The 16,485-nt window shown below is 50.7% G+C and overlaps 1 protein-coding gene across 1 annotated transcript in view; it reads left to right on the top strand.

Moving 5' to 3' along the window:
* The first annotated feature begins 2,586 nt into the window (after positions 1-2,586).
* NUP214 (nucleoporin 214) overlaps positions 2,587-16,485 on the top strand; it is a 47,839-nt gene continuing 33,940 nt past the window's right edge. Inside the window, exons 1-14 of the mRNA XM_054393636.1 lie at positions 2,587-2,628; positions 3,503-3,698; positions 4,734-4,885; positions 5,639-5,843; positions 6,615-6,685; positions 7,349-7,412; positions 8,383-8,486; positions 9,013-9,119; positions 9,225-9,291; positions 9,844-9,967; positions 12,275-12,436; positions 13,414-13,864; positions 15,239-15,414; positions 16,067-16,158. Coding sequence (XP_054249611.1) covers positions 2,587-2,628; positions 3,503-3,698; positions 4,734-4,885; positions 5,639-5,843; positions 6,615-6,685; positions 7,349-7,412; positions 8,383-8,486; positions 9,013-9,119; positions 9,225-9,291; positions 9,844-9,967; positions 12,275-12,436; positions 13,414-13,864; positions 15,239-15,414; positions 16,067-16,158 — 2,013 coding nt within the window. The remainder of the gene's footprint in view (positions 2,629-3,502; positions 3,699-4,733; positions 4,886-5,638; positions 5,844-6,614; positions 6,686-7,348; positions 7,413-8,382; positions 8,487-9,012; positions 9,120-9,224; positions 9,292-9,843; positions 9,968-12,274; positions 12,437-13,413; positions 13,865-15,238; positions 15,415-16,066; positions 16,159-16,485) is intronic.

Raw genomic sequence — 16,485 nt, 5'->3', positions numbered from 1 at the left:
GATAAATCTCTACCTGGATCCAAGGAGGAGCATCACCTCTGAACAGTTCAGATCTCTGTGGGGCCTCCTGGGGACAGCTCCATCAGCCAGGATCTCCTCAGGGCTTTCAGGAGAACCCTGTGGGGCTGGATCTGTCCATTGAGTGCAGAAAGAAGCTTGCTGTGATGCCTCTGCATCCCCTTGGGAAGGCCTAGGAGATGTTAAACCTTCAGGTGAAAGGCAGCTGGAGCAAAACTAGAAGTGGGTAGATTCGGATTGGATGCTAGGAAGAAATTCTTCCCCAGGGAGGTGGGGGAAGCCTCATCCCTGGAGGTTTTTAAGGCCAGGCTGGATGTGGCTGTGAGCAACCTGCTCTGGTGTGAGGTGCCCCTGCCCATGGCAGGGGGGTTGGCACTGAATGGTCCTTGAGGTCCCTTCCAACCCTGACAATTCTATGACTAAACTGTGAGCCCTGCCAGAGCAGTTTGCAGAGGCTCTGTCCTCACACAGCTGCTCTGCCCCTCTGAGTTCTGCAGCCCTCCTGATGTGTTTCAGAGTGGTCCCCTGGGGCTGTTGAGGTTTCCCTGATGGAGAAGCCTTCAAGTCTGCCACATGAGAATGGCTCTAAGCATGGAGTGTGAGCTGGGATCCAACTGTAGCCAGAGCTGTGCTATCCATACTCTTACTGTGGTGATTCTTGCTCCACACGCAATTTCCGGAATCCAGATGTTTGCTCTTTGCCCTTTCCCTGCTCTTTTTCTTAAATGTTCTTGACAGCTTTTTTTTTTTTTTAATTTTATTATTTTAATCATGGTTTAATAAGTTTTTCAAGGAGATACAGATGATTAACTCCACTGGTGGTTCCTGCCAAAGGCTGCACTTTTAAACAATAAAAACAAAAACATTCTCACTACTGTTTGCATGAAAACCAAAACTGTAATGGAGGGAGAGAAAAAAGTCTGAGCAGAAGCAGCACCAGGCTGCTCTCAGGACTGAAAATAAACCTTCTTGAAGCTACACCATGTGTCTGTGTGCTCAGCTGAGCTTCTCTGAAGCTCCATCCAGAGGATTGGTTGCAGATTAAGTGAGCTGGTTTCCAAAGTCTGTTAATATAAACCCTTAAATAGATCCTAGAGATAGGGCTGGACTGTCTTGGTCTGATCTTTGGCTGACTGAACGCTGTGGGGTTTGTGTCGGGAAATGCAGAGGTCACCGAAAGCTGCTTTTTTTTCCCTGCCTTGCTGGAAGGAAGCAGGTGGTGGTGCTTGTTTTAAGGAAGAACTTGTTTATCTAGAGCAGACACTTGTAATTCTGCTCCTGAAAAAGGCTTTTTATTCCCACCCCCCCCTCCTCCATCCTCTCAGCTCTTGAGGCAATTGCCTGAGGTTCTTCCTTGGGGAGTGACTGGGTACACGTTTTCCATGTGTTCCTCAAAAGGGAAGAATTTCCCTCAGATCAGAGCCCCCTGCCTGCTTTCTGCTGCCTCTCAGCCCCTGGGAATGCACCTGCTTTTCTGGGCTGCGTGCTAAAGCCCTTGTTCAGCTGGAAAATAAAGGGAGCGTATTACACAAGGGAAATTTGGAGGTGGTTAGCCACAGCTCAGCTCACTGCCCAAAGCTGTCTCTGCTTCTCTTTCTGTGGAAAAATCCTCCCCCTTCGAATCCTGGAGGAGAGCAGCACAACCTGCTACAGCTGCACGCTGCCCTTGGGCAACCTGTCCTTGTCCCCACAGGGCTAAGCGCTGAGGTGGTGCAGCTCCTGTGCTGGCACTGAGTCGGGGCTGAACACTTGAGCCTGAGGCAAGAGGGAACAAAAAAACCCTCAGATCCTGCTGTGACTGAAAAAAAAAAAAAACAAACCCACAGATGGTGCTGTTGTGGGGGCCTGGAGCAGCACGAAGTCGTCCCTGCTCACACAGCTTCCAGTTATCCAGCTCAGCCACACAAAAGTGCACAGGGACCGACCCAAGCCATGGATCCTGTGCTGCCGCTGCCGCCTGCGCTCCGGGTCTGGGGTTTGCCTACAGCTGCGGCGGCGCTGGACCTCTGCTGTGCAAAAAGCACCGAAACCCCCTCCCAAAGACTGATCGACAGGGTGGAACAGCTGCTTGCTGGCCTGCGGCACTGTGCTGCAGGGAGAAATCGCCACCTCCAGCTGAGTCTGTCCTCTTAGAGCCTCCAGGAGCAGCACAGACCTCCTCGGGTCCTCTAGGGGCAGCCCCATGGCGCAGGATCCCCGGAGAGCCTCCAGGAGAACCCCACGGGGCCAGATGCTCTCAGGGCAGCGAAGGGCTGGCGGGGGCGGGCTGCAGCACCTGAGCCCCCACCACACCCAGGCAGTCAGGCCCCCGCTCAGAAAACAAGATAAGAAGGTTTATTGGCACAGCCCTCGCCCAGCACGGCCGGGGATGAGCTGCTGTTTACCCTTGTACCCTTCACTCCCGGCGCGGCAGGCCGCCGCTAGAGGGCTCCCTCTGGCAGACTGCGGCCGCCGCGGACGATATAAACTGAGGCCAGAGCGACTCTGCCGGAAGCGGAAGTGAGCGCCGCGGCGGGCGCGCGGGGGTCCCGGCTGTGCTGAGGGGGCCGCGAGGCTGCCCTTGCGGCCATGGGGGACGATATGGATGTGATCCCCGAGCGAGAGATGAAGGTGAGGGGCGGGTGAAGAGCAAGCAGGCTGTGAGCCGACTGGCGGCGGCGGGGTGGCTCGGGTAGTGCGGGAACTGACCGGCGCTACGGCTCCGGCCGTCGGCTTCGGCCTGGGTGGGGGTAACAGGCCTGTGAGGAGAACGGGGCTTGGGGGGGGGGCTTGGTCTGGACCGTGAGGGGTGGTTGGCAATGGCAGGGACTCGGCTTGGGCCGTGGGGCTGGCAGGCTGGTGGAGGTGATGGGATTTGCTCGGGTCAAGTCGGAGGCCTTTTGAGGCGTCTTTGCGGGGTTTGTGAAGCGCTTGAGGAGCTTTCAGCGTAGTCGGGTGCAAGTCCAGGGAGTGGAAGAGGAAGGGGCCAGTGTGGATTGTAGTAGAGGGAGGGCCTTGATAACCCCTGGAGGAGGAAAGGCTGAACGTGAGAGTTGGAGGAACCTTAATGTGGGAAAGGAGTGATCAGTTCCTGAATCCTTCTGCGAGCGTGCCTTGTGCTCGGAACTTCCTGCTTTGGGAACGGCTTTGTGTCTCTGCTTCGGTCCCTTCTCTTTCACTTTTCTTCTGTATTTGCTGGCTAGCGTTGGTGTGTTTCTGAGAGCATTAGATGTGCTGGACAGATTCAGCTCTTACAGGTTTTATGAGCATAGGCACTGGAAAGAAAAGAGATTCAGCCAGGGGAAAAAATGTGTTGAGATCTCGGAATCTCTTGGCTGAGACAGCAGATGGGATGGCCAGTGACAGTGTGGGTGTGGACTCTGCCTTGGCAGGTGCTGAGCAGCTGTGGTGACGAGAGAGCTCTCTTACTGTCTCAGGGAAGCTGAACAAAACTGTTCCTGCTTGCCAGCATGGGTGCAGCTACATCCCAGCTCTCTCTCAACAGGACTTTCAGTTCAGAGCACTGAAGAAGGTTCGCATCTTTGATGCTCCAGACGATCTCCCCAAGGAGCGCTCCAGCCTCCTGGCTGTCTCTAACAAATATGGGCTGGTCTTTGCTGCTGGAGGAACCAGCCTGCAGATCTTCCACACCAGGAACCTCCTCATGCAGAACCAGCCGGGAGAAGATCCCAATGAAATCGGTGAGGCACGTTTGGCTCCTCTGCTCATTCCAGAGATGGCTTTAGGTGGCTCTTCATGAGAGCTCTTGGTCCTGATACAGGCCTTGTGCACTTGAAATCACCACGTTTTCTTGGGGGAGAAGGCAGGAGCAATGTTTGCTGCTGAAATGAAGTGCAGTTGTTAGGAACATGGCACCAGGATGCTCTGTGCTGGCTCCTGTCCAAGGGTCACTCAAGTTTGGTCACCTGTGGTCAGTGCTGTAGGTGGAATCAATCACTGACCAACCAAAGTCAATCAGCATTGACCTTTCCAGCCTGAATGTTCGCCTCCCCTCACAGCCACATGTGTTGGTGGAGCTGTGAATCTGTGCATGCATGAGGAGGGGTGTGAGTGGAGGGACTGAGTTATCACCCTGAGTGATCCACTCTGTGTCCTGTGAGAGAGAAAGCAATCACTCTTCCACCATGTAAATACAAAATACACCTAGATGCAAGGAGATTTTTGTCTCTCTCTTGTCCTTAGCAGCTGTTTTCACTCAAGGTGTTCATGCACAGGCATAAGGAAAATGAAAATCCACTCACTTATTTTTCCTCCGGGTTACTGAGGCAAGAAAGTGAAATTTTCTGATCATAGGAATGTGGCAGTTCTTGAGACTGTAGTGGTAGAGGAGAGGAGTTTGTTCTCAGTTTTTCAGCATTAGTTTTGACAGCTGCTCTGAATCCTAGAATCACAGAATTGTTTGGATTGGAAGAGACCTCTGAGATCATTGAGTCCAACCAGCAACCCAGCACCACTACAGCCATTAAACCATGTACCAGAGTGCCATGGCCACAGGTTTCTTGAACACCTCCAGGGATGGTGACTCCTCCACCTCCCTGGGCAGCCTGTTCCAATCCATGACCACTCTTGCAGCAAGAAGTTCTTCCTTATATCCCAATAGTATGCCTGGTGACTTCTGCATCACCTCATTCTAATGGGGCTGCTTCACAGGAACACTTGCTGCTCTTTCTCTTTGTCCCTTTCATTCCATCTGCCTTTTCTTTCTGTGTTTCAAGTGGAGAACGTTCAGAGCACCTCAGTCCCCCTGAAGTTCCCTGTGCAGCACCTGGCTCTGAGCTGTGACAACCTCACTCTGTCTGTCTGCATGATGTCCACCGAGATCGGGGCCTTCATTGGCTTCTTTGATGTCCGCACCTTCTTGAACCAGGTAAAACACAGGCACAGGGGGGTGCCTCTGTGTGGTGGCTTTGTTCAGCACACAGCAGGAGGAGAGACATAGCTTAGGGAGGGATTTTCTGTCTCTTTGTGGGAGGTGTGTGGGAGAGGTGGCAGAAGGACATGGAGCTGTTGGAGTGGGTCCAGAGGACGCTGTAAGGTGATCAGAGGGCTGGAGAACCTTCCCTATGGGGTCAGGCTGGGAGAGTTGGGGCTTTTCAGCCTGGAGAAGAGAGGATCCAGGGAGACCTTAGAGCAACCTTCCAGTACCTGAAGGGGGCTACAAGAAAGCTCGAAAGGGACTGTTTACAAGGGTTTGTAGTGACAGAAGGAGGGGCAATGGCTTTGAACTTCAGGAGGGGAGGTTTAGAGTGGAGATCAGGAAGAAACTCTTTCAAGCGAGGGTAGGGAGATACTGGAACAGGCTGCCCAGGGAGGTTGTGGATGTCTCCTCCCTGGAGGTGTTCAAGGCCAGGCTGGATGAAGCCCTGAGCAACCTGGGCTGGTGGAAAGTGTCCCTGCCCATGGCAGGGGGTTGGAACCAGATGATCTTTAAGGCCCCTTCCAATCCAACCCATTCTGTGATTCTGTGTCAAGGAATTACTCAGCAAGCTCAAAATGTGCTTCGTGTTTTTATTAGTCATTAATTTCTAGGAAGGTCAAAACTGCCTTGAGTTAGGACTCTGGGAGAGCTGGGCTTTGTGCTCAGCTTTGCCTGTCTCCCTGCATTTCTCTTTCCTAAAAGGCAAAGCAGCAGAAACGTGCATTTGCATATCACAAACTGGCCAAGGACTCAGGAAGTGCAGCCACAGTCAATGACCTGAAGTGGAACCCTGCCAGCCCCACCATGGTGGCCATCTGCCTGTCTGATGGCAGCATCTCAGTGCTGCAGGTCACAGACTCTGTCAAGGTGTATGCCACCCTGCCTTCCTCTGTTGCTGTGACTTCTGGTGAGTGGCAGCCTGGGGTGGGTGCAGAATGTTGGACACTGAAGTGTAGAAGCACTGATGGAGAGCAGCCCTCAGGAGAAGGACTTGGGGGTGCTGTTTGATGGGAAGCTCAGTGTGAGCTGGCAGTGTGCATTCACAGCTCAGAGCCAGACACCTCCTGGGCTGCATCCCCAGCAGTGTGGGCAGCAGGTGAAGGGAGGGGATTCTGCCCCTCTGCTCTGCTGAGACCCCATCTGCCCAGAGAAGTTGTGGAGGCTCCAAGGCTGGAAGTGTTCAAAGCCAGGTTGGATGAGGCCTTGAGTAACTTGGGCTAGTAGGAGGTGTCCCTGCCCATGGCAAGGGGTTGGAACTGGCTGAGCTTTGGGGTCCCTTCCAACCCATTCTGTGCTAGGATTCTGTCATAGCTGTTTCTCTGGGGAGGAGACTTCTTACACCCTTCACAAAAAGGAAGGCTTTAAACTCCTGGAAGCTCAGGAAATGTGTTGCACTGTAACTGCTCTTCCCCAGCTGATGGAGAAGCTGCATCTCCTGAGTTGCTCCAATGTGCCCACCTGTGGTTTGTGCTGTCCCAGCCCTGACACATTTCCAAGGAGCCATCACCTGTGCGGTTTTGAGCTGTGTGACTCCCTGATTAACTCCATGATTTTATTTTTATTCTTATTTTTCAATGGGAAAAAATCTTGCAATTTTAAATCACTGGTCTTGATTTTTTTGAGGGCCTTTAAACTCCATTTCCTCAGTGCTAATGAAATTCTCTTTTTTTTTGCTCAGTGTGTTGGAGCCCAAAGGGCAAACAGCTTGCTGTGGGGAGGCAAAATGGTACTGTGGTGCAATACCTGCCTGTAAGTATTGTTGCTAGGAAAGCCTTTTGCCTGTCTGCTTCTTTGCAGTCCTGCTTCATTTTCTTTGCATCACAAGCTGTGGAATTTGGTCAGTGGCACATGGGCTGAGCCATGAGAACCCTCTCAAGCTCTTCCAGTATCTTAAGGGGGCCTACAAGAAAGCTGCTGAGGGACTTTTTAGGGTTTCAGGCAGTGATAGGACTGGGGGGAATGGAGCAAATATAGAAATGAAGTAGACTCAGATTGGATGTTAGGAAGAAATTCTTCCCCAGGAGGGTGGTGAGACACTGGCACAGGTTGCCCAGGGAGGTGGGGGAAGCCTCATCCCTGGAAGTTTCTAAGGCCAGGCTGGATGTGGCTGTGAGCAGCCTGTTGTGATGTGAGGTGTCCCTGCCCATGTAGTGGGGTTGGAACTGGATGATCCTTGAGGTCCCTTCCAACCCTGACAGTTCTGTGATTTTATGATTATTCAAATGCCTTAGACCAAAGCTGGGTTTACTTAAAGCTTTGCACCTGCCACTGAAAATTTGGGAGTGGCACATGATGAGTGTTAAAGGCTGATGGAGTTGCTCCAAACCAGCCCAGATCCCTCTGGGCTTTCTGCAGGAAGTTGGTTTGCTTTGTTGGCTTTTTCTTTGTGTTTATGAGTAGTTCTGTTTGCAGAATCTGCAGGAGAAGAAAGTGATTCCTTGTCCTCCCTTCTATGACTCAGACAATCCTGTTAAAGGTACAACTTTGTAGTTCTTTTTAGCTTGGTTTTGAACATACTTTTCACTCATCTCTGTGGCAGCTGTACCCTGCACTGGTTGTGTAATTACAGTGTGATTGGTAAATATTTGCCAAAAAATATTTGCTTGATCTTTGTGTTGTTTAGAAAACTGCCCAGGCTGTTTCTGAACAGCTTTTTAAAACCTGCTTTTTGCTCACTCACATGACAGCCAATGCTGCCACAAGGAATTGCATGAGGCTCTGCAACAGGTTGCCCAGAAAGGCTGTGGCTGCCCCCTCCCTGGAGGTGTTCAAGGCCAGGCTGGATGAGGCCCTGAGCAACCTGTGCTGGTGGGAGGTGTCCCTGCCCATGGCAGGGGTTGGAACTGGATGGTCTTTGAGGTCCCTTCCAACCCAGCCCATTCTGTGAATAAGATTCCAGGGTATAAATTTCATTCTCATCTTTTGTTTTGAGTTCCATCTCATCATTTTGACTCAGCAATAAAATGTCACAGCAGTAAGCTTACTTCAGTTGGATTTGCCAAAACTTTATCCATGCTTGGAAACATTGATGTTACCCCTCCTGTGATTATCATCAAGCACATCACAGACTCCTAGAATGGCTCAGCTTGGAGGCACCTCAGAGCTCATCTACTCCCCTGCCATGGGCTGGGACACTTCTCCTTCAGCCTTCCTGCAGGATACCTTCAGGTCCTGGCAGGCAGCTCTGAGGTCCCCCTGGAGCCTTCTCTTCTCCAGGCTGCACACCCCCAGCTCCCTCAGCCTGTGCTCACAGCAGAGCTGCTCCAGCCCTTGGAGCATCTTTGTGGCCTCCTCTGGACTCACTCCACAGCTCTGTATCTTCCTTCTGATGGGGACACCAGAACTCTTTTGGGTTGTGTTGGAAATTCCTGGGACAGTTCCAATGTCCAAGGGCAGTATCATTCTGAAGTGTTTGTGGCTGAGGTGTTTGTTTCCTTCTCTTCCAGTTCTGGATGTGCTATGGATTGGCACCTATGTCTTTACTATTGTGTATGCAGCAGCTGATGGGACACTGGAAACACCTCCAGAAGTGGTCATAGCCATCCTGCCTGTAAGTGCAGCAAGTCAGAAGGACTGAAGTGTTGGTGGACTGTTTATTACAATGAGATGTTGCTTTTGTTGTTCACACTGGAGAATTTTGAGTTTGCTGCTGCTGTAAATCATGGAATTGGGAGGATTGAGTGAAGGAAAAGCAATCCACAACCTGTTCTCTGCTGAGATCTAATTAGGACATGAAGACTTCTGGCCTCTGAAGTAAACACTTGGGCAGCAAAACTTACTCCATGTAGAGTCCTGAGAGATTTGTGTGGATCTAAATTGTTCTGTTTGGGTTGAGGAGATTTTTAGGCCTGGTGATGTGCTCCTGTTTAGTATCAGATTGTTCATTGCTGGGGGGTAGTGAGCTCTAAGAGTGGTAACCTCTGCATTGCTCCTTTGCCTTTGGGAGAAGGCTGTGCAGTTGTTTGCCACATGACAAGGGACAACCAGTTATTGGTGTACCCTGATGCTGCCATGTTTGTGGGAGGTCATTTGATTTTCTGCATTGGGAGGTAAATTATCACTGTTGGTCTTAACAGAGAAAAGAAGAGAAGAGACCAGAGAAGTTTGTGAATTTCATGGAGCCTTGCTATGGGAGCTGCACAGAGAGGCAGCATCATTACTTCCTCAACTATGTAGAGGAATGGTGAGTGGTGGGAATCATGGCAAGGTCTTTCCTTGTTAGGCATGTCTAAGAGGAGCTGGGGGCCTTGCCATGTTGGGTTTAACCTGTTTGGGTCTGTGCTTACAGGGATCTTGTTCTGGCAGCTTCAGCAGCTTCCACAGAAGTCAGCATTCTGGCCAGGCAAGGGGATCAGGTAATACCTCTGTTGCTGTTGCATTTGTGGCTGTGAACCTCCTCTTCCTCAAAGATCCAAGACCTGGGATGTGATGAGATGATAGATATTTAAAGAACACCCCAAACCCAAATAAAACTCCTTTCTTTTTACATCTGAGTTGAGCAGGATCTTAAGACAAGCACAGTGTTTAGATGAACCTGAGGTTTGAGTGCCAGGATCAAGGAAGGGTAAACAGAAGCAGGGTTCTGTGAACCACATACCAGCAGTCTGGTTTTTCACTGTTCACTTTGGAAGTCTCAAAGTTTGGTCACTGCAGGGAAGTGATTCATGTGAGGTCATCAGTGGAAGTCAAACATTTCAACTGTCTGACTTTAACTCTGGCATGCAGTGATGTGTGAGATCAGACAGAGCTGGGGTGGGTCCCACTGCTTCTGGCACTTGTTAATCTGACAGGTTTAAGTAGATGCTCTCTAGGTTTTTTTTGTTTTGCACTCCTGTCTGTCAGCTGGAGTTCTGAAGGAGCTGATAACAGGAAAGCAGGAGTCAACATAACAACCTTCCTTTTGGCAGAACTGGGAATCCTGGGTTTTGGAGGACTCCAGCAGAGCAGAGCTTCCTGTGACAGACAAGAGCGATGACACTCTGCCTGTGGGGGTTGCTGTAGACTACACCAGCAACATGCCCATCCCCATCAGTAAGTGCTCTTTGTCTGGCTTGTGGAGCAGTCCAAGAGCAGCAACATCTGGGAGAGTTCTGAGGAGCAGCCTGGGGCTCAGGGTTCTGGGAGGTTATTCTGAAAGGGAAACCAACACAGAGAGTCCATCCTGCTGCCTTATACCAAACCCACAGCACCTGTGGGCTTACTTCTGTGCAGGAATCCCTGGTGGCAAAAGGTTCCATCCAGTTCTTCCCCAAAGCTTCCAACAGCCTGGGATGTTACACTGGCAGCCATGGCAGACAGCACCTGAGCTGGGTGTGGGTTTCACAGAGCTGGATGGTAGTGTGCAGGATTCATGCTGTAAGCAGGGGTTTCAGGCTGCCTGGGAGGGTTTCCTTTCTGCTGGAGCTGATGTCATTTTGCAGACCTGATTTGTATGGAGTTCATTTGCAAGGATCTGAAGGAAAAGTGGGTTAGTTTCAAAGCCAGAAAAAGCAGAGATCACTGAGGTGAATGGACGGGTTTTGATTCTGCATTAAAGCACAGGACTGGACTGACTGAACCCTGCTGTGTTCTACATCCAGCCAGTTGCATTATTGCTGTACCTTCTGTGCTGCCTCAAGGCTCTTCAAAGCACCTTGTCAGAGGCTGAAGCTGAAGATTCATCTGAGCTATTGTGTTGTCTCTTCAGTGACTTCTGAAAATCCTCCCTTCAAACCCAGAGACAGATTGAGCTGGAGCTGCCTTCAGGCAGAGTGGAAGGGGCTGCAGTCAGGAGCTGCTGAGGAGCACAGGAGGGTGCCATTTAACTGAGCACTTGACCTGCCTGAAACCTACAGAAGAAAATAGAGGTCAAGCTCTGTACTTGAGTGCAAAGCTGAGTTGGAAGCATTTTCTCTGTTAATCTGTACAGTTACTGGATTAAGGAATCTGTCAGAGCAGAGGTTTTTAAAGCCCAGGTTGTGCTGCTTTAGATGTTTTTAGAAAGGGGTTTGGAGAAGCATTTTTTTTGCTAACACATTCTCTGTCAGAACACAGCATGCAATCAGCTTGGTTTGGGCTGCACATTTATTAGCTCTGCAGTTCACAGCAAGATGGAATTGCAGAGAAACCTCATTGGTCCTGCAGCTTCTTCCCATCGGAAACTGCCCTTCCCTAGCATGATCTTCCTGAAGAACCAATAGGTTGGGAAGCGGGGCCATCCAGCAGGGTGTGCTTACAGCAGGGCTCTCCTGCAGCCTGGATTTGTTGGGGTACTTCTCTTTCATTGAGCACACTTAAACCATCACAGATTTTTTTTTTTTTAATCAAAAGTGATCCAAGGGCTGGAGCAGCTCTGCTAGGCTGAGGGAGCTGGGGGTGTTCAGCCTGGAGAAGAGAAGAGGAGACTCCAGGGAGACCTTAGAGCTGCCTCTCAATACCTGAAGGGATCCTAACAGGGAGGCTGCAGAGGGACTTTTCCTGAGGGTGTCTGGAGACTGACCAAAGGGGAATGGTTTGAAGCTGAGGCAGAGCAGGGTTAGAGTGGAGCTGAGGAAGAAGCTCTTCAGTGTGAGGGTGGTGAGACTCTGGCACAGGCTGCCCAGGGAGGCTGTGGCTGCCTCCTGCCTGGGGGTGTTCAAGGCCAGGTTGGATGAGGCCTTGAGCAGCTGAGTCTGGTTGAGAGGTGTCCCTGCCCATGGTGGGAGGTTGGAGCAGATGAGCTCTGAGGTCCCTTCCAACCTGAGCCATTGTTCTATGAGTCTATGAATTACAGGGAGTGGTTTGGGGGCTTTAACTGTGCTGAAAATACTTAAACTGAAGCAGGCTGTAGGCTGAAAGCTGCAGCTGCACAAAACATGAGTATTTGATCCCAGAGGTTCAGATGATCAGGCAGTTTGTTTGATGTTAGCTTTCTTTAAAGTTGAAAAGCTTCCATGTCTAGCACTTCTCTTCCCTACTTTGTGCATGTGAATGTTAATGATGGGACAGGACCCAAAGGGGTGTGGGGATTGCTAAAGGGCTTAGAGAATTGAGGAGGGAGCAGCACATAGGTGAAGAAAAAAACTGCTTCAAAAACTGACAAGGCTTGGCTCAGGAGTTCCAAGGTGAAAGTTGGGTTTTGTCATTCAGGGGATGACATTTGATTGTCAGAGTAACCATCTATGAACTTGGGAAATGTGAAGTTATGAATAGAAAGGAATAAAGAACGCAAAAAAAGAGAATTGGAGTGAGGGAACAAGCTGAAAGCACAAAGAGATGTGAAGGAATCCTGTGCTGAGCAAGTGACAGGAAGGTGTCAGTGCCAGCAGGAGCAGAGCAGGGAGCTTTGGCTGCAGGATTTATATTTGTGGTCTCTGGCAGGTGATGAGAAGACCTTGGGTCCTGCTCCAGTTCTGATCTTGCTCTCTACGGATGGTGTCCTCTGCCCCTTCTACATGATCAACCAAAACCCAGGGGTCAGGTCCCTGCTGGTCACCCCAGAGCTGCTGCCCTTAGTAGGGGAGAGAGTTCCAAAGTCAACAGGTAAGAGCTCTGGTGGGCTAGGGAAGTGCAGACACTCCTGGATCTTTGTCATTTCCATCTGTAATCTGATAGTCAGAGGTGTAACTGGACACAGAAGTGCATCTTGCTTCTTCATAGTGATGATGAGGAGCAGTTCTTGGGTGCTTTGTGCTCCCAAGTCTTTGCTCATCAGTAGGAAATTCCCCAGTCCTGTTCATTCTGCAGGATCTCCAGCACTTTGCAGGCTGTGCACTTAGACTTGGCTGTGCAATCAGCCCCAAAGCAATTCCAGGAGGCCCTTTGCCCAGCTTTGGGGTGGATGACTGAAGCTGCAGCAGTGTCTGCAGGCTCTGCCTGGGGACAAGGATCAAGCACTCTCCAGACCCAGAGCATGAGGTGATGGTTTTGCTGCAGGAGGCCCTGGTATGAGCTAAGGTTGTAGCCAAAGCTTATTTACACAACAGCTTTCTGCAGCACCATGAAAACTGTGCTAGCAGGTGAGGAGAAATAGTTGTCTGTGTGTGCTGCCATATGCAGTGTGAAGCAGGCAGTGTGCTGTGCTGGGGGAGGCAGGGAGGCTGACTATGTTCCTTGTCTGCATGCATGCAGGAAGAGTTGCAAACCCACCTTGTTTCTTCCCAAAGCCCAAATTTGCTACTCCTTCCTCAAAGAGAACACTGCTGCTTGGCAGCCTGCCCCTCTGCAGCACTGGCTGCCCAGGTGCTGGCAGCCTCTCTTATTTGAGGAGGCAGGAACCTCCTGACAATCAATGGCAGAGGTGAAGCCTTTTCACAGGAGAATCCAGGCAGCATCAATCTGCTCAGGCTGTGCTTGGACCATGCAGTTTCTGTCTCATCACTGGGGCTGGGGGCTGGAAGCTCAGCTCTGCCATCTCTTCCTCACCTGTGAGGAAGGGAGTGCTGCACTGTCCCCAGCAGATGGTGTTTGACCTCCTGCAGCCAAGTGAGTCTCTTCCTTCCTTGTTTGTCTTCCTGCAGGAAGTGCTGCCACAACTCCAACTACTCCTCCAAAGCCTGACACAGGACCTGGTGCTGTTCCTCCTGCACCTGCCTCCAGCCAGCCTGCCGTGCCAGGGGCAGCAGCTCTGTCCTGCACACCTCCAGCAGTGAAGGTTCCTGGCTCTGCAGGCAGTGATCCTCCACCTTACCCCTTTGCCACCGAGGCCTCCACGCAAGCCCTGGCTCCCCGTCTGGCTGGAGCAGCAATCTTCTCCTTCTCCTCTGCTTCTCCTAAGGCATCCACAACTCCTGCTCCTCCTGTAGCCACCACCACAGCTGCTGCTGCTGCCACCCTTTTTTCCTTTGGATCCATGAACTTTAAACCAGCTGCAGACAGCTCCCCTGGGCCACCGTTCTCCTCAACACCTCTTCCACAGAAGTCATCTTTTTCCCCTTCAGCTTCTTCAGTCAAAGTGAACCTCAATGAGAAGTAAATAGATCCTGTGGTTGGTGCAGTGGCTGGATGCTTGTTGAATTGCTGCAGGCATGGGCAATGTGTGGTAGTTCTGAAGGTGGTTTCTGGCTTTTTGCCCTACAGCTGTTCCCTGTGCTCCCAGGAAAGCCCTAAGGAAGCCTCTCTTTACCTTGGCTGTGAGAACCCTCAGTGCTTCCCATGCTACAGGTCATGTTCATGGGCAAAGTGTTAGTGAAGGGATAATGCCAAACACCAGACTGAAAAGTTGCCAAGCTGCCAGAGACAGGGAGGGGGATTGTCATGGCTTTGCCTCATGGGGATCAAGCAGTAATTCCATGCCTTGGTTTGATGCAAATCATGGTTAAAGACTCCTGGGGATGTGAAATGCTTTGGGTTTGGTGTAGTGTGGTGGTGGCAGTAGAGGTTCCTTTGTTGAAGGTTCCTTGCCCCCAACCTGCAGAGTCACTGGCAGAGCTGAGAGGCAGCTGCAGCCATGGCTGCTGGGTTGCTTTTCCTCTCCCCTGTTCAGTGCCAGGCTTTTTGGGGGTTGTTAAATGGACCCTTGGTCACTAAATGCAGGATCTGAAGTCTTCAAAGCTTGTTCCTGCCAGCTGAGAGAAAACCAATATTGATTAGGAACTGTGCAGGATGGGTTTGAGTGAGGAGCAGTCTCTGATTTCATAGCTCCTGAGGCTTGCTGTCTGCTTTTTAGACAGACTGGTTTAAAGCAGGGCTGTGTTAATTAGAGCTCCTTTCTGTGTAGAGCAAATTTCATCTAAGTGCTTTGTCAGACGTTTCTGATGGTCCAAATGATTCATTTTTTTAATTAGAAAACTCCTCGGAGCTCCAGGATCTGATGGTAGCTCTGCTGGCTTTTTGAATTTGATATTTAGTGTGCAAAGCAAATGCTATGCTTGTCAGCTGGCTGGGGCCTTCGACTGGCTGCCTTGAGGAGCTGGGTTAGAGCTGAACAGAAATTCCTATCCTCTTGCAGAATTCCTCTGTGAGCCTTGCTGCAAGGGTGACACCAAAGGGCAGCTCAGATCTGCTGTAGTTGGTGCTTTGGTGCGTTTTGAAGCAGGAGACTTCTTGCTGCCATTTGCTACTTTCTGCTGCCATTTGACTTCTTGTTGACTGAGTGGCTCTGTGGTAGCAGTCCTCATGGTTCCACATGCTCAGAAATGATCCTGAGTGGCTCCTTCCCACTATCTCCACAAGTTAAACTTGTGATGTTTTGCCTTTTTTTTTTTTTTTTTTTTTTGATCTGGAGCTTGAGTTATTGCTGATCCCAGGGGATGCCAGTTCAGTAGGACTCAGTGCTCTGTTTTGGATGGAGGGAAACAGCCAGGCCCAGATCAGAGCTGAAGGATCTTCTGCTTTCCCTTGCAGGTTCAATGCTGTAGAAACCTCTTCTCCTGCTAGCAGCAGTGGTCAATGCACTGCCACAATGTTTTCATTCTCAACCACTTCCAAAACTACTGCTGGAAATCCTTTGAGCCAGTCCACAGCCATCACAGCCTCTACTACCCCAGCACCGAAGGTTTCAACCCCTGCACCTGTCACAGGTAGGATTCTGATGCCTGTGGTTGGGAATAGTCCACTGTAAACAACATTCTGAGAGTTTGGGGACATGGTGAGCTTCATTTGGCTTCGTTCTTCTTTTCCCTGCTGCTTTTCCTGCTGCAGCAGACCTCCTGATTTGTACACCAGCATGATGTGATGGACTTAGCAGTCAAACTGAGAAGCTTTTCTATTTGTCTTCCCCAGAGGGCCATATGTGGAGTGAATAAACTCAGCTTCTGAAGCTCATCCAGAGCTGCTGGCGTGTTGAGTGCTCTGACTGTGAATGCTTCTGGGCAGGCTCACAAACCAGTGCCTTCTCTGGCATCTGGAGTGATTAAAGATGGCCACAAATGAGTTTAAATGAGATAGCACTCCTTTGTTAGCAGAGTGATGTTCCATCTGTAGTGGTGGTGTGGCTGGGAGCCTCGAGGCCCTTCAGCAAGGCCACAGCCAGGTGTTGGGGAGTGACAATTGCCAGCAGGGAGTTTGGATGGGAGTAGAGCAGCACCTAAGGAAGGTGTGCTCTTGCACTGGGGCCCACACCACTGCTGCTTTGGGACTTGAGAGTGGTGGTTATGGTTGTGGCTGATCACAGGCTGATTGCTCAAGCTTTGAATGAACTCCTTCATCATTGTTCCTCCTTGGAAATTCTAGTGACACGGCCTGCTCAGAGCACACCTCCAGCTGCTTTGGTACAGAAGACAGCCAAAGTCACCCCTTCTGCAGCAAAACCAAGCTCTGCTCAGGTAATGGGGACTGGAGTGGCTTCTTCAGAGGGTGAATGTTGTACATGGCCCTTGAATTCCTTGGACAGAATGACTTCTGAGGTCAGAGGATTGAGTAGCTCTTAGCATTAAAATAGCAGCAAATCCATGGGACTGAGACTGGTTGTGGATGCCTCCTCCCTGGAGATGTTGGATGAGCCTTGGGCAACCAAGTCTGGTTAAGAGGTGTTAGAAATGAGAGAAGAGCAGGTTTAGATTGGATGTCAGGAACAAGTTCTGTACTATCAGGGTGCTGGAACACTGCAACAGGTTGCCCCGGGAGGTGAGGTTCCATCCCTGGAGATATTC

The sequence above is a fragment of the Indicator indicator genome, chromosome 28, assembly GCF_027791375.1.
Source record: "Indicator indicator isolate 239-I01 chromosome 28, UM_Iind_1.1, whole genome shotgun sequence".
Classification (NCBI taxonomy): Eukaryota; Metazoa; Chordata; class Aves; order Piciformes; family Indicatoridae; genus Indicator; species Indicator indicator.
The sequence above is the reverse complement of the archived record's forward strand: the minus strand, read 5'-3'. Positions and strand labels throughout refer to the sequence as shown.